This window comes from Antedon mediterranea, chromosome 1, assembly GCF_964355755.1.
Source record: "Antedon mediterranea chromosome 1, ecAntMedi1.1, whole genome shotgun sequence".
Lineage (NCBI taxonomy): Eukaryota > Metazoa > Echinodermata > Crinoidea > Comatulida > Antedonidae > Antedon > Antedon mediterranea.
This window is the reverse complement of record NC_092670.1, coordinates 9,152,494-9,178,321: the sequence shown is the minus strand read 5'-3', so window position 1 is coordinate 9,178,321 and position 25,828 is coordinate 9,152,494. Positions and strand designations below refer to the sequence as shown.

Sequence of the window (25,828 nt, the reverse complement as noted above, 5' to 3'; positions counted from 1 at the left end):
GGTATGAGGTAAATTTGGAAAAGTATATTTAGTTTTCTTTCAGTGTAAATACTTCATTACTTGATTAAATTTGACTGTATATACACTAGTTAAAAGGATGATAGGCCTACATGTATTTGGAGAAGAGTTGTCTCTGCCTTTACAAGAGAAAAAAAAAACAAAAAGAGGTTTATATTTATAATAATGCCTCTAGCTTTCTGATTGTCAGAAAGTGCGCGATACTCTTTGTTTACTTTTCTTTTTTTATAGTTTTAAAACTTGTAATTGTTAACCAGCGAAAAATATGTATTTAAAGTAGTATGTAAAAGTAGGCCTACATTTATTGTTCTTTTAATTGATTTCTTTTTGGATTTGCACTATTTAGTGTGTCAATGTTTTTATTCCACCAATCTAATAAATAAAAACGGCGAATGAATATTTAAATAAAATTATCATTACGCATTCGCTTCAAACATGTAGATCTAAACTTGCTGAAATACTACTTTACGGTAACCAAATAAAGCGAAACACGTATACACGTTGAACTCACACTATTATGTTATGATCATTAAAGTGGAGCCCCACCCAGAAAATTACTATTTTTCATACATTTCAACTATTATTTAAAAATATCATCCCCCATACTTCATATTTTTTTGAAATTTTTTTCAATGAGTACGAGTTTCTTGAAAATCACGCCTTTTTGCGTTTGGGGGGGGGGGGGGGGGTGGGGGGGGGGGTGGATACCTTGTAATTTCCTATTCTTTTACATGCAAAAGGGGGCTATATTTGAATAATCCTAAAAAATTTATTTCTTTCACAAAAAAAAAATTTAAAATGTAGTTTTATGTAATTTTTACAGATCTTTCTATTTCTGGTATTGTTATCGCGTATACATTGCGCAATTTTGCATTTTCTAAGGAAGCGAAAAACGTATACACTTTGAATTCACACTATTATGTTATGATCATTAAAACAGTCACAACGTTTTTGAAATATTTATGAAGATTTCTAAAAAGGGATCAAAAGCATCAAAACCAGTTCAATAAAACAAATTCAATTGCTTGCAAGGTATTACTTTAGTTGACAACAAGCACACATTGGCCTTTAAACATACTTGACAGTGTATTTGAAATAAGTCGTGTTACGAGATGTTTTATCAATTATTTTAAACAATTTTTTTTTAAAGTGAATTTACGTATATCACTTTTACAAGGTTAATTATCAGCTTAATTGATTTCACTACAACATAAATAGATCTACATAGAACTGGGTCTAAATGCTATAAATGTAGCACTGTTCTCTGTAGACTCAGAATTAGTAGATTATAGTAATAAATAAAGAACCCATTTATCGATTAAGAGAAAGAGAGGGATATCGTATAAATCTAATTGTCAGACAGTTATCTTGAAATATATTTTATACCAGTTAAGATTTGTTCTTTGTAGATACCGGACACTATGGCTCGAACTGGTTTTGTATTGTGTTGTGTCGTCCTCTGCGCTGGAGTTGCTCTCAGCAAGCCAACCTTTGATTTGAGAGACAAACTGAATGACATTGAAGAAGCGAAAGTACGGAAGCTATTTACTGAAATCAAAGAAATGAAAGTACGGAAAGACATGCCAGGTAAATCAACAAAAAAGTTGTTTATAACGAGATAAAGTGCTATCCCAGCTAACAATTTTATGTTAAAATAACGTTATAAAAACGTACTGGTTTGGTTTTGGAAACGTTTTGATTAAACGTTTTCAAAACGTGAATTTGTGGAGTTTTGCGAACCTTGAAATAACGTATTTTTGTAACGTTTTAAAACGTTTTTTGAACGTATTTATAACGTAATATTTATAGATAAAATAACGTTAAAATACTATATTTTTAACGTATTTTTTTGGTTTAAAAACGTTATAATATTTGTTTTTAATACGTGAATTTGTGGAGTTTTGCAAACGTTGAAATAACGTAGTTTTGTAACGTTTGAAAAAAAATTTTGAACGTATTTATAGCGTAATATTTCTAGATAAAATAACGTTAAAATACTATATTTTAACATATTTTTTGAGTTTACAAAAGTTATATTTCGTTTTTAATACGTGAATTTGTGGAGTTTTGCAAACGTTGCAATAACGTTTTATTTTAACGTTTAAAGCACACATTTAAAACGTATATATAACGAAATAATGCTATTTAAATAACGTTAAAGTAACGTTTTTTGACGTATTGTTTTTGGTTTTAAAAACGCTATTTTTCGTATTAAAAAACGTTAATTTGTAGAGTTTTAAAAACCTAAAATATCAGTTTTTAATGGGGTTTTAAAAACGTTAAAATAACATTATTGTAAACATTTGTGTTATATAATCTTTAATTTTAACGTTTTAAAAACATCATAAACAGGTTTCCTTTACCTTGTCGCTGTAGGCCTACATGAATTCAAACGCATAAGTGTGTGCTTGTTTAATCACCAATTTAATGACTACATCGTATGATCAAAATATTACAATTCTGCACAATCTGTGGACGATCTTTGCCTCTCTTAATGTTTCTAAGATAATGATATCAATATTTCGTCTAAAACAAAGCTTAACAAATTCATTGTTTTAACAAAAGCAAACTGTTTTCTAGTTCAATTGTCGGTTCCCTTTATGTTTTAGAAGACTAGACGTACAGTCGAATGTTTTCACCTACCTCTCCTACATGAACTTGAGCAGGTTTCTGAAAAAATATGAACGAGTAATAAACAGAGTATGGGAAAATTAAGTCATCATCCAGATCATGTTCGGAACAAACGTAATCGCAACATTTAATGAATGTACATCATAATTGTCTCAAGGGTCTATTTTATTGATTTGTAGCTCAGGTCATGATTTGTTTCACTGTACAGTAATTAGAATAAACAATAATAATTATTACTCAACTCTTATTATGAAGAGTGTGTGAGCTATTAGTATAATTAGTGTAACCAATAACTGGTTTAATTTGTACTATCCAGGCATTTTTAGAATACCGTGATAATGATGTAGTATAAACTTACTTTTTATACTCGAAATTTAGGCGTTTTTCCTTTTATTAAGAGCGACCAGATGGTGAGTTCCTCACCTCAACTAAACAAAACTAAAAGAAAATACATTTAAACAAAAATATTCATCTATAAATAACAAAAAATACTAGATTCATTACGAATAATTGCACCCAGGCTGAGTGTGCTGCCCTCGATAACGGTCGCGTCTCCTAGGCAGCCAGATAACCAAATAAGACACTTAATAAAGTTAGAGCTTCGTTATTAATTAACGCTTATTATGCGTTGTATCGTAGTATATAGTATTGGATTACAACAAATACATCTAGACTACATTAAAAATAGCAATACAGCGTACAAACATTGTATTTAGCTGTTCAAGCAAAAAAGATAACGTAATTATGCTAATATAAAGGATATAACTGATATACTAACCTAAACTAGAATTAGCCTTCGGATTTGGCCGGAATTTGCTAGGTTGGGAGGAATATTTCAGAAACACTGAAAAATAAACCTTCTAAAACTGTGTGCTATTTACTTTGATAACTTTCATTAATTTGAAAGTTTATATAACACAGGTCAGTCATGTACACGTGTATTTTAAGATTACGTACGGTATGTTTTCTTGACAAATAATAATAATTGGTTCCAACTCTCGAGTATTGATAATTATCAATTATTTTTGCTCTAGTTTTTTAACTTTTAGTAGTTCTTTATCTTGAAGATTATGACTTTTTTCCTTCTACTTCATAAGTGAAAACATTTACATACGGGCGAAACTTAAGATGGTGGTCCGAGCTTGTTTCTATAATTCATTTGAATGAATTAATTGGCGTGATTTAAACAAAATATGCCTTAAAATTATATGGTGCGAGAAGTATTATTGGTTGTATCAATCAAAATCCATCCAACGAAATTAGTAAATAACAATTAATTAACCAATAAAAATCAAAATGTTTTCTTTCTCTTTTCTTAGATTCATACGAGAGGGTAAGATGTATTTTGTATTATTAATATTACCAAGGCAATCTAATAGGACTGAGCTCCGGAGATCAAAGGGTTTATCTGTGGATGCCGATACGATTAGTTCACGCCCTTTAACAGACACCGCGCGATGCGGAGATTAAAGTATTGTGGTATTTTTCGCAGCCGGACATAATATCAAATGACTGTTACGAGTTCCTATCTTGGCAAGTCGAGCTCAGTTCTGTTGTTAGATTGTCTGTATTACAGACAACCTAAGAGCATGAAAATAATAATATAAAAAGCCTCCAAAATAATAATCAATTCATTCTTAAAATCATAAATAAAATTGTATATTATATAAGGAAATAACACTTAAATCAGTATTCTCTAAAGTACTGTCAACTCCGTTATAAAAATAATTAATAGAAATACTAATGTTACTATAATGTAAATAACTTTTTGTGAAACAGTAGGCCCTATTATATCTATAATTTATTTCAGAAAAATACCGCTTTTAATGAGTATGGAAGTGAAGAAGCATTTCGAACATGTTTATATAACTGGTATAATTTATATAATCGGAGGTAATTCGTATTAAAGGTATTTGCAATTCTAATAATCTAAATATATCCTATGTTGTATAATTTACAGTTTACAGTTGTGTTTTTAAAATTCGTTTAATGGGCCTAATAATTTATTCTTCTTATAGGCTTTTGAGACCGGAACATCAATGAAAATCGTATCCGATCCGAACACAACCAATGTGCCACGTAGGTGCTATCGGTCGACACGCTTTCAGATCTTCGGTTAGATGCCTTATAATAGAATAATTATTTTGATTTGATATAATAGTTTGAGAGATGTGTTGTAGTTACAGTAGAACCTCTCCTTTTGGACATCCCTATAATCGGGTTTGAGTGTGCCAATAAGGTTTATCGCAAATTGCGTGAGCGATGCATAATGGGAAAGGTTTTCGAGCAATAGCGGCACCACCAGTATATAAAGTTTGTATTATACGGTGGCGCTATTGCTCCCAAACCCTTCCGATCTTGCATTGTGCAATGACGTTTCTCGCGAAATCATGGCATTTGCGATAAACCTTATTGTTTGACGTAACCCCTATAATATTTGTTTTCCCTTCACAAAAACAACCAAATAATTATAAATATTCGTTATTAATACAAACATGAATATCATAATGGTTATCTCTGGCTTGACAGTTTTCATTAAATTAATGTTCATTTTGGTATATTTGTATTTTTTTTCCCGCACGAAACCCACTATTTAGGGTCCCGAATGTGTTCCCTTTATTAAATTCTACTTCTACTAGGCCTAATAATTTTTCAACATCTCCACAAAAAAACTTGTAGATAAATGATAACACTTTCAGTTCAGCATAAATATCTAATTATGTTATTTTCAATAGTAATGAATAATATTTTGTACGACGCTGTGCATTAGATAACTGTATTTAGAGTGTGCGAGTTTATTAAGTGAAATAGGCTTAACCTTTGTTTAATGCACATTGAACGACGAAATTCCTTTTCTCACTCCTGATTATTTACATCCATGAAAATTCCTCGAATTTACACGAGTAGATCTGATTGAATTTTCTATATTTTCACCTTTTTTTTCATTTTTAAAAATGTTTATTTTTTGTGATGCTCGTTCCGATTTTAATCAACTGTCTGTTACATGTTACATGTTTCTCAAAATATTATATAGGCCTATAGTATTTCACAATGAGTTATAATTATTCACTGTAAACAATTTAGTATAAATTGTGAACCATACAATATGAAAATTAAAAAAACGTATGAAAAGAAATTTATTATAATTCTTATTTTTTCGGCAAATAGCACAAAAGGGAAACCATGAGTCAATGACCCAACACAGAAATTCGCTATTTTATTGTAATCTACCTGGTAGGCCTATACTTGCTTCCAAACTGAATAATAAAGAAAATGTATAATTATATGCACCCGATTGTTGAATGTTCAAGACTATTGTGACCTTCCTAGGTATATTTGTTCAACAAGAAAAATAAAACCCTACGTAAAAACACACACTGGCGTTTCTCTAGTTACTACATAAGCGGTTGGCGTTTCTACATTAGCGGTGGATTATTCTACAATAACGGTTGTTGTTTCGACATTAGCTGGCGTTTTCTACATTAGCGGTTGTAACATGGCATCGCACAACAAACAACTGACAATCTAGTTGAAAGCTTGACGAAACTGTCTTGATACGTCAGCTAAGTTAATGAATTAATGGTTTACAATTAATGAACTATATCTGAATGCTAATCGAAGAAACCAGAGGAAAATGTTTTTACTAAATCAAAATGATCAAGTAACAAGGCCAACAGCCATAAGTCGCGTGCTCTCAGAAAAAAAATGAACTTTCAAAAGTAATGTACTTTAAAACTTGTCTGTACATCAAAACAGTTCAAAAAGTACAGAAAAGCGATAAAACGCATAGTGATACCGGACCGACAGACAGACCGACAGACCGACCGACCGACATAGTGAACTATTGAGTCGCGTCCACGTGACTAAAAACGTCGGCAGCAGCAACAACAACAAAGTGATAAATATCACTCCTATTTCCATTAAAATCTCACCTAATAATAATAATCTCTACATCTTTGTATATTATTCAGAAGTGTCTGGTGTTTTGACACTTTGATCCAAACTTGAGGTTTTTAAACAAATGTATAAGAAAGCTAAAAGCTGCTTTTGTGGAATGTAAATAATAACCTTTGTTAATAAAATGATTGAAAATGGGCGCTTGTCTGGTTTTACTGAAAGAAAACATTCAGTTTAATATTGAATAGTGAATGAACAGGAAGCCACTAGGGATAAACCAAACAAATAAAATTCAATTCCAGATTAGTCTGCAAACACAAGTTACCAACAAGTTAGAAACACTGTGTTATGTAAATTTTACCACCTTAAAAGTAAAGTACAGTGACAGAATAAACCTTTAAAAGGGTGAGCGGTTTAACAGAAACACACCTTAACAGTGATCCTGTTAAAAGAACTCATACATATATTCAAAGTGGCAAGTATTATTTTTTGTTTTGATCAACAAACTGGATTGTATCAACTTGTAATTATCCATTTAATCTAAGTATCTTCTTAAAACTTATTAAAATAAACATTTGAGGGCTTTATTTCTAGTATTATTTTATTATTCATAAAGTACTGACTAAGAATAATCTGACGGTGACTATACGAGCCCGTATTCATCTCATCACAATTTGTATTTTTATAGAGCTTCATCATCGTTTAACTCTTCTCTAAAGTTGATCAAACCCAGTAGGGCCTACTATTTTGGTTTTACAATCACTTATTATTAGTCTAAAATGTGTTGACCTGTGGTTATCGCCACTATTTATATTTTCCACTTGGCGAATTTGTTCGCGCGCAACGAATAGTAGTCCGATTTCTTTTTGCGAAGCGGAACACATTACACCGAGAGCTCAGGAAATGAACGTAATTTATTATTTTAACAGTAAAACACTTCAATGGACTTCTTTTTTACTTTGTCAAAGTTCATTTTATTATCCGTAACTGTAAACTACAATTTTCTAGAATCGAAAGTATAGAAAAAATGGAATGGTTGGAAGCTATTGTTTTTAGTTAAGTCAATCTAATGTAAACCGTTGTCTTGATTTTTTGGTAACTTTTTTGGTCAATTTTGTTTTGTTCTATGAATATAAATAGAATAATGTCATATAAGAAGAAAATTGTTTGGTTGATTTGATTTGTTGCTGTGGGTTTGATTAACTAAAATAGTATATGCATCTCTGCTGAATCGTTTTAATTGGGAAATGGATCTTGTTGAAATACTACTTTTATGTAATCCGTTTCTCTCTCTTTGCATTTTCTAAGGAAGCGAAAAACGTATACACTTTGAATTCACACTATTATGTTATGATCATTAAAACAGTCACAACGTTTTTGAAATATTTATGAAGATTTCTAAAAAGGGATCAAAGGCATCAAAACCAGTTCAATAGAACAGATTCAATTGTTTGCAAGGTATTACTTTAGTTGGCAAACAAGCACACGTTGTCCTTTGAACATACTTGACAGTGGGTCTTTGTTAGTTTTCTTTACTTAAGCTTAATACGGTATGTGGAAGGAGGGTTGTGATTGTATTTGAAATAGGTCGTGTTACGAGATGTTTTATCAATCATTTCAAACAATTTTTCTTTTCTAGTGAAGGATATACAGTAATAAATGTTCCATTGTTACTGTACATCACTTTTACAAGGTCATTATCAGCTTAATTGATTTCACTACAACATAAATAAATCTACATAGAACTGAATGCTATAAATGTAGCACTGTTCTCTGTAGACTCAGAATTAGTAGATTATAGTAATCATAAATCAAGAAAATATTTTTCGACTAAGAGAAAGAGAGGGATATCGTATAAATTTAATTGTCAGACAGTTATCTTGAAATATATTTTATACCAGTTAAGATTTGTTCTTTGTAGATACCGGACACTATGGCTCGAACTGGTTTTGTATTGTGTTGTGTCGTCCTCTGCGCTGGAGTTGCTCTCAGCAAGCCAGCATTTGATTTGAGAGACGAACTTGTGAATGCCATTGAAGAAGCGGAAAAACGAGAGCTATTGGATGAAATCCAAGAAATGAAAGTACGGAAAAGCTTGGAAGGTAAATCAATAAAGTTGTTTATAAAGAGATAAAGAGCTATATTTGCGAAAGATGCAGAATGATCCAAGGCCTAATGTTGAAAATGGGAAACATTTTGATTATGATAAAAATGGGAAATGAGGTAAGAATGAAAATGGGAAATGTGATGAAAAAACATGATACGTCACTCTTTTTGTTTCACAGAGCGTGATTATTGTGTTGGCAACCCATGCCCAACAGGGCAATACTGCTACGCTGGAATGTTTATCAATGGTCTGTTAACATCATTCTGTTCAACAAGTTCCAGTAAGTAAAACACACTAAATTATTTTACAAACGCCTTCCATTTCACATCCGTCATTCTACGTAGGCCTACGTAATATGCAAGCTCTTCTTAAAACTAGCTTGTTCAAATATACTTTTGGCCTTGCGATGATTTTATGCTTCTTTATAAATGTTGATTATCATTATGTTCTCGGTTTTTTCCATGACAGACCCATGTGACAACGTGGTTAGTGCATGTGGTAATGCAGCTGCTCAGTGCATAAATTACGGACTTGGGAATTACCTATGTAAAGTGAGTTTCAATTTTACAAATACCAATTGTTTTTTCCCATAAAAAACACCCATTTTAAACGAGTTGACAAATTTGGTTTTTTTTTCAGGTAAGCAAGTGATGCCTCATACCTTCTATAAATCTGGTTGTGACAAGAATTATTATATAACAATGTTTCAGCATTTATAATAGATATATATTTAATATAATCCCAAATCGGATCATTAGTAGTTTGTAATTGAATATAATATTACGTTTTGTGCACAAATTAGAATGGATTTTCTTCTTTTTACTTTTATGTCACGGATACCACAATTTTAGCAGAAATTGACTCCAATATTTACACAGCCTATATTTCATATAATAAAATTCATTTCGTTTAAACATGGGTTTAACTGTTCATTCTTTGTGGTCAGGCCGTTGTTTATAAGGATAGGTAGCAAACTTCGCCGAACTTTTGCTTGCAAACTATGTTTGCCACTGTTTGGAGAGGTTTGTGATTTCTATCCCGACTAGGTACGGGACTGTCATTTTGTCCTATCTTATCTAATCTTAAGATTACACGACTGAATGCAAAGGACCCAAAAGACAATTATTTGATTCGCGAGAGTTCACACGGCGGTGACACAACATCGGCAAATAGTTTATCAAGAAGGTGCGTGACCTTGCCGAGGTTTGAAACTGGTCTACTAGAAATTAAACTTTGAAAAAGATTGAAAGATTACAATCAATATTGTATTTTGACCCCCTTACTTAAAATGTCAGTAATCAATCTGATATACAGCCAGACTTACCATTGTGCTGTTGATTCGGCTTAACTCACCGCAACTTTGTACATGGACAGGGAGGCCATTGTAACCTTACTGACATCCAAGTCCGGTTTTTGCCAAACAGCAATATGACTGGATTTCTATACATAGTTATACACGATGTGGTCACTAATTGATTTCCAGGAAAAAATATCTATAAAAAGCTGAATTTCCAACTACCTACCACACTTTATAATACCATTCAGTAGGCCTATTCCTATTTTGATTTTGCTTTTCATTAATTGTCAATGTAGCCTATGTCTTTTATTTTACTTTTAGTTCAGAATTGATTAGCACGAATTGATATTTAAATGAATGAACTTTAATAGGTTGAAATTGGCATTCAGAGTATTTAGGTTTAAGCGTTGTTTGAATTTATTTTCTTTATAGCCTATTGCAAATTTCAATATAATGTAGGCACTTGTTAAGCCGTTATATGGGCAAAACAGCGGATTTATGATATTTTGCAGGGGATGGGAAAGGGGTTCTGTCACTACAATATTAATGCTAATCATGAATGATGAACAGAGAGATAAAGTGTCTTTTACACAATCACATCTTCTCTATGAAGTACAGGTCTTAGCCAACAACAATGGTGAACATACTTAATGAATGATACAGTATAAATGCTAATTTACACAGACGAGCTGCGGTATCAGTTTAGCATAGAAATAATACGATACATACATGTTTGTCACATTATAATTAGATGAAAAATATACGTAATGATTATAATTACTTACAATCGTAGCAATAATGTCTGGCGGATAAGCTTCCCTTAAACAAGGTTGACACGAAGTGTACCGGTTAATGATTCTATAGCGTAGTTTTTACACGATGGCCCACCTGACCTGAAATATGCAAATATGCATTGTCAATCCACTTGACCTACACTTGATTTCAAAATCAACTTTGTAGCGTACAGGAATTCTACTAGTGTTAAAATACAATATAACTTGCTGATTTGTTACTATAGTGTTGAAATATTTTTTACTTACAAACTTAAAAGTTTGTTAGTGGGTACAAATTTAACATAAATAATATATCATATTTGATTTTTCCCGATTTACACAGTTTTGTACTTGTATGTATAAAATTTAAATCAGTGAGTTTATATTAGTGAATTGTAGAGAGCAAGTATTTGGCACGTGTTCCTGACCAAGAAGCCAGCGTCGACATCAAAAGCTTAGGACTGCACTCCCATAGAAAGTTTTCAGGTGACCTGACAAACAGTTTGTGATCACCACTCTTTCAGTAAAACATGAATTAGTCGGCAAACATAAGTCACAAAAATGATAAAAGATCACTGTATTTGAAAGTAAATATACTAAACTCTTTAAAATAAACAAAGCGTACAAAGTAAACATTAATTCTCTATAAGAAGTTGATCTGCCAAACCCAAACCACATTCTTCAAGTTATTCAGTGAAGAACTCATACGTATTAAACGTGGTAAGTACTAACAATATATTTTATTTTATTTTTATTTTAGGCCTATTCAATCAAAACCAACAGCGATTTGAAACATAAAACAATACATCAATATCTTCTATATATTCTGACGCTGCTTATCAAAGTGTCAAACTTATTATATTATTAATTCATAATTGAATTGATATATTTATATGGATACTGTACACTGTGTAGACCTATTATTTTTTAACAACGATTTAAGCATTGTTTGCGTACAAACTTTATGTATTCGTGCTTATTGCAAAATTCTATGAAGATCGACGCAAATTAAGGCCTGGTTTAGGATGTTCTGATAATAGGAGAAAAAGAGTTTACATTCCTCAGAGGAAAAAATCTATCCTAATATTTAGAAACAATCAATTTTACTTTATATTGTCAAGCTCATTTCCTAGGTAATAATAAATGTAATGTATGATATTTTATGAAAAAAATATTGTAAATATTGTTAATATTTAATTTAATCAGTAGCATTAAATCGTTAAAGAAAAGGGAAAGTCTAAAGAATGTTCTTTAATCCATATTAGGTGTAAACCCACTTTAATGCCAGCAATTTACAATTTTCCATAAAAACATCAATAGTGTAGTATTTCTACGTCGATTTGTAATACATTAAAGCATACATAAAATCTGAAATTATTTTTATTGTTTTCCACCTTTCACAAATTGTAAACAAACTTATTTATCAATCATGTTTTTATCAAATTTGTAAGCCTTATTTTTTTTATTATGTAATTTTAAAAATTTAATTTAGTTTCATTTATCAAAAAAATAAGGCGTCTTCTGACAAAAGAGGTTTTTAAATATTTGCGCAGAGTACAACACAAAAGTACAATGCTTTAACATCTTGACCTCATCTACCTGGATAACAAACATTTTCAATAGTACTATTTTACTTGCGTATTATTGCAAGGTATTTGGCAAACAAGGGTGGGCCTTTGAACACAATGGACGCTGCTGCTTCAGTGTTGACTTGGGCTTAATACAGTGTGTGTGTGGGAGTGTTGCGATTTTATTTGAAATAGGCCGGAGCATGAGAAGTTTAATGACCTTTTGAAAGGTTTCATATTCAGTGAATTTTATACGTCAAAGTTTATAATTGAAAATGATTTTTATGTAACTACTTGATTATATTCAATTTCTTACTAAATCTCTCTCTGTTTACACAATCAAAATAGTTTGACAAAAAAAAAGTAGGCCTATGTGGCAATTTTAAGCTCTGTCTACACTATCAAATGTTATATACGTTTGATATAGTGCAGACTGAGCTTAACATTGTTGAGATAATACTGATAATACATACATTTCAAATATCTTCTTGTAGATTGACAACAAATATGACTCGAGCTAGTCTTTTACTGATTTGTGTCGCCCTCTGCGTTGGAGTGGCTCTGACAAGCCCAACCTACAATTTACGAGATTTAATGGATGAATACATTGAAGAAATGCAAATACGGGAGCTGAAAAGTGAGTTTACTACCACAGTAGTAGAACAGACATTTAATTTAGAACGACCAAATTAACTTAAAAGAGTTTCCAATTCCAAGAGTTTGAGCAGAAATGAGATAAAATAAAGTAGAAATAGTAGAATAACCTGTCTAATTTGCAAACTTTGAGATGAATAGTCTAGTCAGCAAATTAATTAGGGTCCTTTCGTCTGGTACAGCATATAAAAGCTCTCATTTTTTGCGCGAGGGCTAGAATGTATTTAAAAAGTACTTACAGCTGTCTTATTTCTAGACTAAATGACTTGCGATAGTCAGTCAGATAGAATATCGTGACAGATACAGAATCTAAGACTCTCCCCTTCCATGAACGATACCTCTTTTTCAGCTTGCTAAGTTGCTGGTCTATATTTCAAAGCCCTACATCACTCTGCATGCTCCTCTTACTATCTGTCAGCTTTTAACTAAAGTCACTTCCAACGGCCGTATGAACACTAGGCAAATTACTAAAGGAGATCTTCTTATCCCTCGTCCTTACCTTGAACTCTTTAAACTTTCTTTTAGTTTCAATGCTTCTTCTTTCTTTAATTCTCTACCTTTTGGCATTCGTAACTCCTACAATTTCTTCTCCTTTAAATCTCTTTTGAAAAAACACCTTCTCTCTCTCCTGATTTTTTTTCTTGTTATCCTTCTTTCATTGTTGGCCTACTGTATAATGATATAATGTTCTTTGCCTGATTTGTTTATATATATATATATATGTATATATATATATGTATATATATGTATGTATGTATATATATATATATATATATATATATATATACATATACATATACATATACATATATATATACATATATATATACATATATATATATATATATATATATATATATATATATATATATAAATCATACTGTAAATTATAGAAACAGTGCTCATATTCGGAACATGATCTCATAATCGCGTCGAGCATAGCTCATTGGCGAAAGTTCCGTAAGTTGGAATTTATTCTGACTTGTCAAGCCTCCACTGATTGTGAGGGCGTTTGTTGTATGAGAGAATGTATCTGGTGGGTGAAAATCTGTGATAATACCATACATGGCTCTGTGGTCTAGTGGTATGATACTCGCCCTGTAAGCGAGAGGTTGCAGGTTCGAATCCAGCCAGAGACATTTTTTCATACAACTAAAAAATACGGAACTTTCGCCAATGAGCTATGCTCGACGCGATTATGAGATCATGTTCCGAATATGAGCACTGTTTCTATAATTTACAGTATGATTTATATATAATTTACACAGTGCTACGCAACATCATTGATTTACATATACACAATATTATTTAAAAAACCGTTGCGAATTAAAGTTGGAATTTATTCTGACTTGTCAAGCCTCCACTGATTGTGAGGGCGTTTGTTGTATGAGAGAATGTATCTGGTGGGTGAAAATCTGTGATAATACCATACATGGCTCTGTGGTCTAGTGGTATGATACTCGCCCTGTAAGCGAGAGGTTGCAGGTTCGAATCCAGCCAGAGACATTTTTTCATACAACTAAAAAATACGGAACTTTCGCCAATGAGCTATGCTCGACGCGATTATGAGATCATGTTCCGAATATGAGCACTGTTTCTATAATTTACAGTATGATTTATATATAATTTACACAGTGCTACGCAACATCATTGATTTATATATATATATATATATATATATATATATATTTATTTATTTTTTATATCTTTGTTGATTTTGTGTTTTTATAGTTTATTTTGTATTTTCTGTTTGTTTTGTTTGAGGGTCCCTAATGATAAGCTGATGCTGGATGGACCACCTACATAAAATATTGTTGAAATAAAATCAAATAAATTCGGGTGCATAAAATGATGTCATGATAAAAATAATGAAATAGTATTGTGACGATATTATTATACTTACTAATCATGACGTGAACATAATATTTTTATCAAAGGCAGCATAGATGGTTATTCTTTTTCATGAAATTTCTTTTGTGCATGTTATGTAAGAAGAAAATCATATTTATCTAGTTGTAGTACTGTACTATAGTATAGTATAAATGGGCCTAATAATCGACATAACGACGACGATTACAACACTTTTGTAATCAGTTATGGATTAATTTAATATACAGTATAAATGTATTACTTTATTATTAACAGATTGAAAATAATTACAAACTATTGGTTTGATTTTAAATTTTCTTTTGCAAGTTTAAATTGCAACTCATTTTTCATTTACACAATTAAACCCGTATTCTTGAGGACTAACTTTAGTCCTGAATTAAGTCCAGGACAAACTAGCTAAAGACTAAAACATAGTCAAAGTTTCTCTATCAATAATATGGGTATTAAAGTTGTTGATTTCTATACAGAGCGTGATTATTGTGTTGGCAACCCATGTCCATCAGGACAATACTGCTACTCTGGAGCGTTTATCACTGGTTTGAAAACAACCTTTTGCTCGAAAAGTTCCGGTAAGTAAGCAAGCATGCACACGCATCAATGCTTTATATGACTTGAACCTGGCGTGTGACGAAACACTGCCTTAACCAATGATTATATTCTAAATGGTTACCCTTTTAATTTCTTTACTCTTATTAAGTTTATAGTTCTCACTAGAGACGCAAGAAAGTTGACCAATGAAAACCGAAAGTTCAAATAATCCATCGCCTGAGATTGGTTAAATCACTCACGTTGCGCTTTCGTCCTTGTGTGGCTTCTTAAAGCTTGGATCCCACTAGCAATGCAACGCAACGCAATCCAGCGACATTTTGACGCAAAGTGCTGTATTGCGTAATCAGAAGTGGGAAACGACGACGCAACAGTGCTGCAAACATCGCAGATTTGATTTCCTGCAGGCGGGGGAAAACACAATTATCGTAAAGGCATTTTCTAATGTTGCGTAGGTTGCGTTACGGTACGTTTTCGTCGCTAGTGGGAACCACGCTTTAGTGGGAACTAAGCATTAGTACTTTCATTATTTCTTTCCCGATAGACCCATGTGACAATATAGTGAGTGCGTGTGGTAACCAAGCAGCGCAGTGCACAAACTATGGAGGCGGCCATTACATATGTAACTAAGTTGACCAATTAAGTACACACCTACAAGTAAGTTGATTATAATATTGATTGTTTAACTTGTTGCCATTTTCAGAAGCACAATTAAGTCTAGGTTCTAAACCGTGTTTCGATCTAATATTTGTTAAAGAAAAATATTTTGGTACGTTTCATACGTGTAATACTAATGCACGTTTTTTTAGACAAAAATTGAAACACCGACTTGTTATACAAAAAGACGCACAATATCTAATACTTTATTCATATAATTTTTTGTTCATGTCTCACATTGTCATACACGATTCAAATTAGTGGATTTTTAAGGGGAATTTCTATATACGATCACCTGCTGTCTGAAAAGAAGAGTGGTAACAACAATGTCTGAAAATTATTTTAATTATAATATACACAAAAAAATGTCAGGTGAGGTATGCTTTTTACTATTCTAGGGTTGGTAACTAGAATCTTTTAAAAGGATTTTTAATAGCATATTATTTTTTTTTCAGATACAAGAGATGGATTACTTCTATAATCTTCATGTTACGAAAAACTACATCATATTGGAAGAAATGACATCAATATTCATAACTAATTTAATAACAAATTTCTTATATCAGAAATTGTGTTACAGTGTTGTCACATTTTTATGTAATTTTAAGCCTAATTTAATAGAAATGAATATACTGTAGTACTATATTTGGACAATAAAATAGCAACAAAATAGAACGTATTATGGCTGGTATTTGTTTAAAAGTATTAAGATGTTGAAATTTAGCTATTTATACAAGAAGATCATCTGAATAATTTCAGATAACATAAAACAAATATAACTTATTTTATTAATGGTAACTAATGGATTTTTTCTTCTGACTTAGAAGAGAAAATAGAAATATATTTTTTCTGAGGCAGATGAAATTAGATCACTGGTAGAAGAGCATTTTCCAGGCCAGTCCATATGCTTGATTGTGATTAGTTTAATGGGCCAAGAGCAAGCTCCATTGGCTGGTATGGCATGTGGAGGTACTGTTCACACACAAGAGTCTTTACTGTACTGTCTGTTTCATCCACCCTGAGCCTTCTAACATGGTAACATGTCATCAAAATTGAAAATGTTAAAAATAAAACAATAGATAGGCTACTAAAATTTAAAAATAAGAAAAAAATCAATAAATGTTTAACTTTTAAGTTCCTCCTTAAGTAAATCCCCGACCCACTGTGTATCTGTTAACGTGAGCTTTGATAGCCGTTTCAATTCCTTATCACCAATACTTAAAGTCTGAAAGTCATTGTTGTCAGCTTCTTCATTTTTCTTCTTCTTTGGAATGTCTTCATCTGATTCCGATTCATCTTTTTTCTCATCTTCTTCGCTGTCATCACTTATTTCCATATCTGTTTCATCACTGTTACAAAAAAAACTTAGGTTAATTTATGGTAAATTATATAATGATAATCTTATTGTTACATAGTTTTTATTTTAGCAAGGAAAAGAGGAAGGGATGGAAAATCTTATTTTCCCCCATCAAAAGTTGATTATTCTTCATCAGAGTGTTAAAAATAACTGTGAATAGGATAATGAATAAAATAACCTATTTAATACAATATATAATAATAATAATAAATAACATTTATAAAGCGCAAGAGACAAAGGTTTCAAAGCGCTGTGTTTTCCAAGATCTGTGCAAGTAGTAGCGTGTGATTATGCTTCTCTGAAGAGATGAGTTTTGAGTTTAGTTTTAAATGTGATAACAGATTTTGATGAGCGTATTTCGAGGGGTAGAGTGTTCCAGAGTTTTGGGGCTACGACAGCGAAAGCACGATCACCGTAAAACCGAGTTCTGGAACGGGATCCAGGTTTTAGAAGAAGTCTGCTGGATGAACGAAGCGAAGAGTTGGTTGACGGAGTAATGATGCCACATATGTAGGCTGGAGCACATCCGTTGATGGCCTTATATGTCAGCAACAGGATTTTAAAACGAATGCGCTGATCTACAGGCAACCAGTGTAAGTCACGTAAAACTGGAGAAATATGTTCATGTCGTTTAGTGCCAGTGATAAGTCTTGCGGCGGAATTTTGGATTCGTTGAAGAGGAGACAGATAAGAAGTTGGTAGGCCGTACAGAAGCGAGTTATTACAGTCCAGACGAGATGAAACAAAAGCATGAACAAGACGTTCAGTTGATGTTTTGTCAAGGTACTTACGAATCTGGCCGATCTGGTAAATTCCAAAGGAAGCACCACGGCAAACATTACGAATGTGTTCTTTTAAACCGAGGCTGTTGTCTAGTTGGACACCTAGATTTCTGGCTGAGCTGGAGGTAGAGACACAAGTATCTCCGATATGGACCAAAGGAAATGATGATGCCTCGCGGAACTTTGAATGAAAATGGATCATTTCAGTCTTGGAGTCGTTGAGCATGAGTTTATTTTGAATGGCCCATGAGCGAACATCTGCAATGCATGATTCAAGGCTGTTAACAGATTCAGAGTGATGTGTAGGTTTCATGATTAAATATAGTTGAGTGTCATCTGCATAGATCATATGACGAACTTCCGGGTGGGAATCAATGATGTTGCTGAGTGGTCCAGTGTATAAGATGAAATCGAGTGGACCTTTTACGGATCCCTGCGGTACACCCCAGGGTAGAGCGAACTCATCAGACATCGAATCACCCACAATGATTGCTTGTCTACGATTCTCAAAATATGAAATAAACCATTTCAATGCGGTTCCGCTTATGCCGTATCTTTTCTGAAGACGTTGAAATAATAAATCATGATTGATAGTGTCAAATGCGGCGGAGTAGTCGAGTAGAATAAGTACCGCTTCATTACCTTTGTCTAAAGCAAGTAGTAGATCGTTTGTAACACGTAATAAAGCGGTTTCAGTTGAGTGGAAGCGGCGGTAGGCTGATTGGACTTTTGAAAACAGGAAATGTTCATCCATATATGCTTTTATCTGAGCAGTTGCAATTCTTTCCAAGACTTTGAAAAGGAAGGGAAGATTTGCTATTGGTCTATAATTTTGTAGGACGTTGGAGTCGAGATTTTGCTTTTTCAACAGTGGCATAAGGAGGGACAATTTAAATGCAGATGGTACAGTACCTGATGACAGCGACATGTTGACGATTTTAGTGATATGCGGTAGTAGAGCGTCAATGCAGTTTTTTAGTAACCGTGTTGGAATTGGGTCAAGTCTACTGGACTTAGATGCGCTTTCAGCGATGACTTTGCGTACCGTATCTTCTGATGTTTGCTCAAATTCAGCGAAACTACTATTACATGACTCGTCGACGTTGACAGTTATTAGTGGAGTGTTTATGGAGTTAAGTTTCTTGCAAATCTTCAGAATCTTTTCATTAAAGAAACAGCCAAACTGGTTTGCGAGATCCATTGAAGATGTGTGTTTTTGCAGAACAGGAGAAGAATCGACCGAGTACAGTTTACTTATGATGCGGAAAAGGTTCTTGTCATCCGCATTAGCGATTTCATTGCGATGATAATTGCATTTTGCTAGATCTAGCATATCTTTATATGCTTTGCATTCCAACTTGTACCTCTGTTTGTCGATATCCAAACCAGATTTCAACATTCTGCGTTCTGATCTCCGTTTGACGCACTTCGCTTCACGGAGTTCATTCGTGTACCATGGTGCCCGTGGTCTAATGGTGACCAGTTTAGTTGTTAACGGAGCATGTTGGTCAAGGATGTACTGCAATACATTATTGTATTGGTCAGCGAGATCGGAGACATTATCCATTTGAATCCCAATTTGAGCCAGTCCTGCTGAAGTTCTTTTATAATAAAGATAATCTGGGATCTTTATCCTTTCTTATTTATAACTATCACCACCGTTATCTTTTTTAGTTAAAATTACTCTTTAAATAAAGAAAATATTTGTAAAACAATTTTTTACAAGAGTACAGTACATACATATATACTAACTTTAGATTCTGCAACTTCATTTTGTGCACCAATTATATCTATATTTACTATATAATTCAATGGTATAGTTTTTATGGTTCCTTGTCTAAGGACCACTGCCTATAAATCATTTTCAATAAAAAAATATTAGTAAAAAATAAAATAAAAGATTAGTAAGAAAGTCAAAACTCAACCTGTCCTGATGCATCTTGGGAAGGTGAGCCCTGATGAAAGAGCTGCATAATGTCCGTACTGGAGGCAATACATGAGCAGGTGCACTCAACAGCTGTGTAGAAAAAAAAACATTTACATAAAGTTAACATTTTTTCTTAAACCTTAATAAATTTACATATTCACATCTATTAAAATGACAAATGCATATTACTACGTTTAAGTTCAAAATATACTCGTCCCCATGAAAAAATATATTTGTAAAATTGTTTTGACAAAAAAATAGGATAAACACAATTATTTACCTGAAAAGTTGGTAATTTAAAAATGATTAAATTGTCTATTTGTTGTTTAAAGTTAAATTTAAACATTAAAAAAATATCTTAAAAAAAGACTATTTTTGTTGTTTTTTTTCACTAAAAATGTAAAATGGCCCATTCAAAGTCTGATTGTATTAATCACATACAGCATATAAAATAACAGTATTATTGTGTACATAATAAAATTGACAGGTCCGATAAATTTGACTCGTGGAATATAAAAACTCACATTTCTAATAGCATCTGAACTTGGGTTGCCATATAATTTGGCAGATTCTACTCTTTCTTTCACATCCAATGTTCGTTCCTTATTTTGTTCAATTAACAAGCTGAAAGGAGTTGCCGGTAGATTTTCTTGAATCCCTTGCTGAAAATGAATATACATTGATTATCAAATTTAACTTTAATCCTCTTGATTTTATAGCATAAACATACATCATTGCTTTATAGTGTCTGACCTTATTCCCCATGCGTATGTGTATTAAAATGTTGTTTGTTTACAATGTATGCGTTTAGTTTGATCACTACATGCTTGTTTACAAATTACTGGATCCTAAATTCAAATCCTGACAGTGATCAGTGTTTTTAGGATTTTTCTCATGGCCAAAAGCAGAATCGCTACCTAAACCTAATTTGAGACTAGTTAAGTGTATGAGCTTCTATTCTGCAGCTGGTGACACATGTGTTTCCTTTTGGATGTGTGTTAAAACCATAGAGGTATTTTACAACTAGAGAGTGTCATTTTATAGAGTCCCTGCCCTGTTGACTCTCTACTTGTAATCATACTCACCACTCTCTGAGCATTCTTCTTTTCTTCCCTCTCAGCTTCTTGTTTACTAACAACTGTGTACAAATCTTGCTTTTTTGTCATCATGTATAGTTGTGACCTCTGTAGCCATGGGAATACATCTTCATTCTCTCTTTCTTCCTCTGACAGTGGTTGAAGACGAGGAATAAATATTCCACTGATAATTTGACCTTTAAAAGACTTCTGATAAGTTGCAACCGGCTTTGGACTGTTTGCCTCAAACACATATACTGAAATGTAGAAACCAGAAAGTAATTTCACCATTGTTAATGTTTAGTAAAATGTAAATATTAAAGTAGAATAATTGTAAAAAGAATTCAGTAAAACCACTTTTAGGGGGCACCTACAAGGCCCAACAAATTATCATGTCCCCTTACAACCAAAAAGAACCTGTCAACAACTCGTCGTAGCCCTACAACCACAAAGTGAGAATCTAAAACACTCGTTAATTTTTGCCCATTCAACAACAAACGTGATGTGCACACTGGGACTTCAAAAGTGGTGAAGTCGTTTCAATCAGCAATCGAAATTTACCGTAACTTAATTATCATAATGGCGATGTTCTCTGGGTCAAAAGTTGTCAGTTTATTTATGTTTAGCGTTATGTTTGTAATGGCCATGTCCGCTCAAAGACTTGGTCATTCGCGAAGGTGTTATGTCTAGTGACAATCAACCTTTTATATTATCCTTTAGATTTCTGTCAGGAGACACAAATGGGGGGGGGGGGGGGTACAGGAGAGGAAGCAATGTCATCGAGGAACATACAAGTAATTAGAATCTTTATTATAATTATTTCCTAATATGGATTAAGTCTGCCAGATAGGAGAATTGCATAGTTTTGTTAAATGTCTTAAAACAATAATTTAAAAAAACCTCACATGTTTTTGTAGAATCAATTGCGACCCAGTATTGTGATAAGGGATCACAAAGTAGAATAGACACATCCATACAGACATTCCAACTCACTGAAAAAAAAAACCCACAATGAATATAACATGATCACTTTTATTTTTACATTTCATAAAATATATGTCAAGCCACAGTCAAATGAAATCTTTGCTTTTCTCGTTAACCCATCATTTTGTGATTTTATGTAAAGACAATTTAGAAACATATAATACTCTTTGCTTTAAGTGGAAAACAGGCATGATCTTAGAGTGGAGTAGGCTTGGTGATTATGATGCTTGCTACCACTCCAAGGGTCATGGGTTCAACTCCCGTCACATGTTAGTATTTTTACTACACTCCCAAAGACTTGTAATAAGACTTTGTTTATGTAGAGCATCTTGTGTATATGTTTGTGAACCTCCAAGGGTCCATAATGATCTGCAATTGGTCAAAAAAAAAAAATTGTTTTGCCTACTATAAAATTCATACTTCAACACAAACCACATATTATTATTTGGTCATCCAAATACAGTGTTTTTGTTAAGTGTACTATATTGATTAAAAACTTACTAGAGCATGTAAGAAGGTTCCAAACACACATTATAGTGGCTGTAGTGGAGACTAGCAGATGTGAACTTTCACCATGTCCAAATTGCAACTTCCTGAAAGAAAAATAAAACTACTGTATATTGAAATGATCGACAACTTTTTTTTATAGCTCTTAGTCTTATGATGCTCTGTTTATACAGGTCAAATGTCAACATGGCTAAATTTTCTATATAATTTAAGGGGGTATTGGAGATTAACATTTCAACAAAAACAGAAATACAAAACTAGTTTTGACGGAATGAAATAATATTAAATTAAATACTCAAAAGCATCTTATCAAACATTCTTAGAATTTCTAATTTTCTTTTATATTTTTTAAAAACATTTTCTGACTTTTATATGAATTATACCAATAAAAGATGAATGAATAAATTGTTGTAAATTGTTATGACCCAACCCATCCCACCCCAAACGATTTCAAAATCAATAGAATATGATCCGCTTTTGAACGTCCAGGGCTTGGAATGTCTCGTGGTACTGCAAAAAAAGCTTATCATCCTGCCTTGAGTGTTTGCACAAAACAAATTACAAAAGTGTTTAATATCATTCACGAATCAATTGGCTAAACAAACTATTTCTTTAAAAATCCACAATTCTGTCACAAATGTTTACCAGTTACAGTTTATCTCATTCACGAATCAATTAGGCACTAAAATTTATTTTGAAATCCAACCAGTTACAGTTTCATCTCATTCACGAATCAATTAGGCACTACAATTAAACAAACTTTGGATAGATATTCAAATACTGTGAACCACAATGTAAGTTGTAACATTCAGATTACAAAGACAAACTTTGATAAACCTCTTAATTTGAATGAGTATGGTTAGGAAACATCTGGATGGTTCCCCAATCAACCTCTATAAAAGAGAAGTTGTTCCAATACTGTACTATACTGTGTGCGGGGCCACAGACGATCACCGTCTTAGCTGATGTATAGAGAACATTGAAAGCGTGACAGTTGTAAGTACAGTTATTACATTTCTGTTTATATATCAATTTAGATAGATTTAGAAACATTAAATAAATGTTGAAGCATTTTTATTTATTTATTACAATTTCAGAGTGTCAACTCCATTCACTAATTATAGGCTGGTGATTATTGGTTGTTTTTTTTGCAAACGATATTAAACCCATGATATTTATAATGAATGATCTCATTCTTTTTTAGATCAAACATATTCAAACTTCCAATTGTATTGAGTCATGTTATGCAATATGGATTTCCGAGCAATAGTGATTGGCTGTACGTTGGTTGTACTGGCTACATGTGACCAGACAGAAGAAGCTGAAAGTCAGGATGTGTGTCCCCCTCCAAGTAAGTTGAATTGTGCTGCTGTAGGTAGAAAATCCCAAATTTAGAAAAAGAAATAGATCAATAATAAAGAGTTATTCAGTATACAGAAATGTTGCTACTGAAAAAATTAATAATGGATAAATGATATACATATTATGTAAAAATTACTAGAAGATAAAAAGTATTTAGGCTTTAATAGTTTGTTTTATAAATCTTTTCTTTTAAAGTGTACGTATCAAACAAGACCTCTTTTGCTTCAAGGAAAGTATCTTAGTAAAAATAATAAAATTGTCATTGGAGTTTACATTTATTTTATAATATCAGTACAGCATTTGTCATTCTTAATCAATAAAATCAATTTTGTACTAGAGTGTTTTAGCCAGGACTGTGATGAAATTTTGCAAAATGATCCTTCCGCTGCGAGTGGTAATTACGTAATACAGCCAAGTGATGGAAGACCAGAATTTACTGTCTACTGTGACATGAGGAAAGATGGAGGTTGGACAGTGAGTAAGATTGAATGTTTTAGGTATTAACTAGCATCACCGGCGCAGATCCTTGTTAGTGATGAGGGGAACATGCACCCCCTCCCCCCACATATTTCTATGACACGCATGACATACCTATTGTATGTAATTTCAGAAAATAGAGTATCTAAGAAGAATAGATTTTGCATGAATATAACCAGTGGCGCATCAAGACCAGTGCCTAAAAAGTGCGTAACCCAAAATAATTGTATTTTTCCGGGCGGCAGATCTTGGATCCACCTGTGGTAAAACTATGTTTCAGAATGCTTAACGTTGCTTTGATGATCCTCTTTAGCCATTAGCATGGACTGCGTGAATTCTGAATGCATCGGTGGAACGTAAAGGCTCATAAATTAAAGCGAATAATAAAAGACAAAGACAAAATCGTGGGCAAAATTTACAATTTTTATGTGCTCAGAAATATATTGAAAAGACCTATAAATTACTCAAAGAGCCGGGCCCCGACCTAGGGCCCTTGGCAGCCCCCTGCCCCCTTGTTCCCCCACCATAGTTCATTTTTATACGTTCCCCCTACTATAAAAAACGGATCTGTGCCATTGTCTAGCATTATACATTATTTTTACCTCTAGGAAGGTTACATTTTTGTTTGTTTGTTTGTGAGTCTGTTAAAATGTGTCAGTCAATCAGTTTTACTGTAGGAACTATTTATAAATCTATATGTCTGGTATTGTGACTATCAGCATAGTCAACTGTGCATGTAAATTATTATTTTCTATAGCCACGACCACTGAATCCAATTAGGTTTTTTTTTTTCATTTTTCCTAATTTATTATTTACTATCAACACAGTGGGTCTAATGTGATTTTTCTATCAACATAGTCAACTGTGTGCCTTCTGTAGTTCTTTGTGCCAATAGACAACATTATATCAAGGCACACTGCTGACCTGGCTTATGGACAACAAGGCATTAGATGCACAGTTGACTGTTACAGTCGTTTTTATCAAGTACTTTCTATCATTATCAGGTGATACAAAGAAGAGAAGACGGATTGGTTAATTTCTACCGTAATTGGACAGAATACAAAGAGGGTTTTGGAAATGTGCACTCAGAGTTCTGGCTTGGTAATGAACAGATCAACCGTATAACATCTGATGAGGATTTTGAGCTCTTAGTAGAGATCACTTGAATGTAATGAAGTTTGCAAGATATTCTCACTTTCGTGTTGGTACTGAGTGGTCTGACTATACTTTGAGAATTAGTGGATACACAGGAACAGCAGGTTGGTAAACATGTAAATTACTAATTTATTTTTTATGAATATAGGTATCTATTCAGTCA

At 32.8% G+C, this 25,828-nt stretch overlaps 3 protein-coding genes across 5 annotated transcripts in view; 2 read left to right on the top strand and 1 right to left on the bottom strand.

Annotated features, from left to right (window-relative positions):
* Positions 1-6,858: 6,858 nt before the first annotated feature.
* Positions 6,859-9,567, top strand: LOC140046264 (uncharacterized). Of its 3 annotated transcripts, XM_072090852.1 has the most exons (6): positions 6,859-7,021; positions 8,186-8,239; positions 8,468-8,648; positions 8,832-8,933; positions 9,122-9,204; positions 9,293-9,567. In XM_072090852.1, the coding sequence occupies exons 3-6, from the start codon at positions 8,480-8,482 to the stop codon at positions 9,302-9,304; spliced, it is 366 nt and encodes a 121-aa protein (XP_071946953.1). In that variant the 5' UTR covers positions 6,859-7,021; positions 8,186-8,239; positions 8,468-8,479; the 3' UTR covers positions 9,305-9,567. The 3 variants fall into 3 exon arrangements, with proteins under 3 accessions (XP_071946953.1, XP_071946961.1, XP_071946945.1); XM_072090860.1 differs by lacking the exon at positions 8,186-8,239 and having other exon boundaries at positions 6,859-7,069; XM_072090844.1 differs by lacking the exon at positions 8,186-8,239 and having other exon boundaries at positions 6,861-7,021.
* Positions 9,568-11,406: 1,839 nt separating this feature from the next.
* LOC140055596 (uncharacterized) lies at positions 11,407-16,038 on the top strand. The gene is made up of 4 exons (XM_072100936.1): positions 11,407-11,443; positions 12,786-12,928; positions 15,303-15,404; positions 15,926-16,038. The coding sequence occupies exons 2-4, from the start codon at positions 12,799-12,801 to the stop codon at positions 16,009-16,011; spliced, it is 318 nt and encodes a 105-aa protein (XP_071957037.1). The 5' UTR covers positions 11,407-11,443; positions 12,786-12,798; the 3' UTR covers positions 16,012-16,038.
* Positions 16,039-16,190: 152 nt separating this feature from the next.
* LOC140055553 (WD repeat-containing protein 75-like) overlaps positions 16,191-25,828 on the bottom strand; it is a 58,917-nt gene continuing 49,279 nt past the window's right edge. Inside the window, exons 12-17 of the mRNA XM_072100893.1 lie at positions 22,666-22,757; positions 22,086-22,172; positions 21,190-21,437; positions 20,629-20,766; positions 20,103-20,194; positions 16,191-17,387 (exon numbers count right to left, since the gene is read on the bottom strand). Of these exons, the coding sequence (XP_071956994.1) occupies positions 17,162-17,387; positions 20,103-20,194; positions 20,629-20,766; positions 21,190-21,437; positions 22,086-22,172; positions 22,666-22,757 (883 nt within the window). The 3' untranslated portion in view covers positions 16,191-17,161. The remainder of the gene's footprint in view (positions 17,388-20,102; positions 20,195-20,628; positions 20,767-21,189; positions 21,438-22,085; positions 22,173-22,665; positions 22,758-25,828) is intronic.

Coding starts and splice junctions, on each gene's coding strand:
- LOC140046264 (XM_072090852.1), top strand. CDS start 8,480: ATGGCTCGAACTGGTTTTGTATTGTGTTGTGTCGTCCTCTGCGCTGGA. Junction 8,649..8,831: donor AGTACGGAAAAGCTTGGAAG/GTAAATCAATAA, acceptor TTTGTTTCACAG/AGCGTGATTATTGTGTTGGC. Junction 8,934..9,121: donor ATTCTGTTCAACAAGTTCCA/GTAAGTAAAACA, acceptor TTTCCATGACAG/ACCCATGTGACAACGTGGTT.
- LOC140055596 (XM_072100936.1), top strand. CDS start 12,799: ATGACTCGAGCTAGTCTTTTACTGATTTGTGTCGCCCTCTGCGTTGGA. Junction 12,929..15,302: donor GCAAATACGGGAGCTGAAAA/GTGAGTTTACTA, acceptor ATTTCTATACAG/AGCGTGATTATTGTGTTGGC. Junction 15,405..15,925: donor CTTTTGCTCGAAAAGTTCCG/GTAAGTAAGCAA, acceptor CTTTCCCGATAG/ACCCATGTGACAATATAGTG.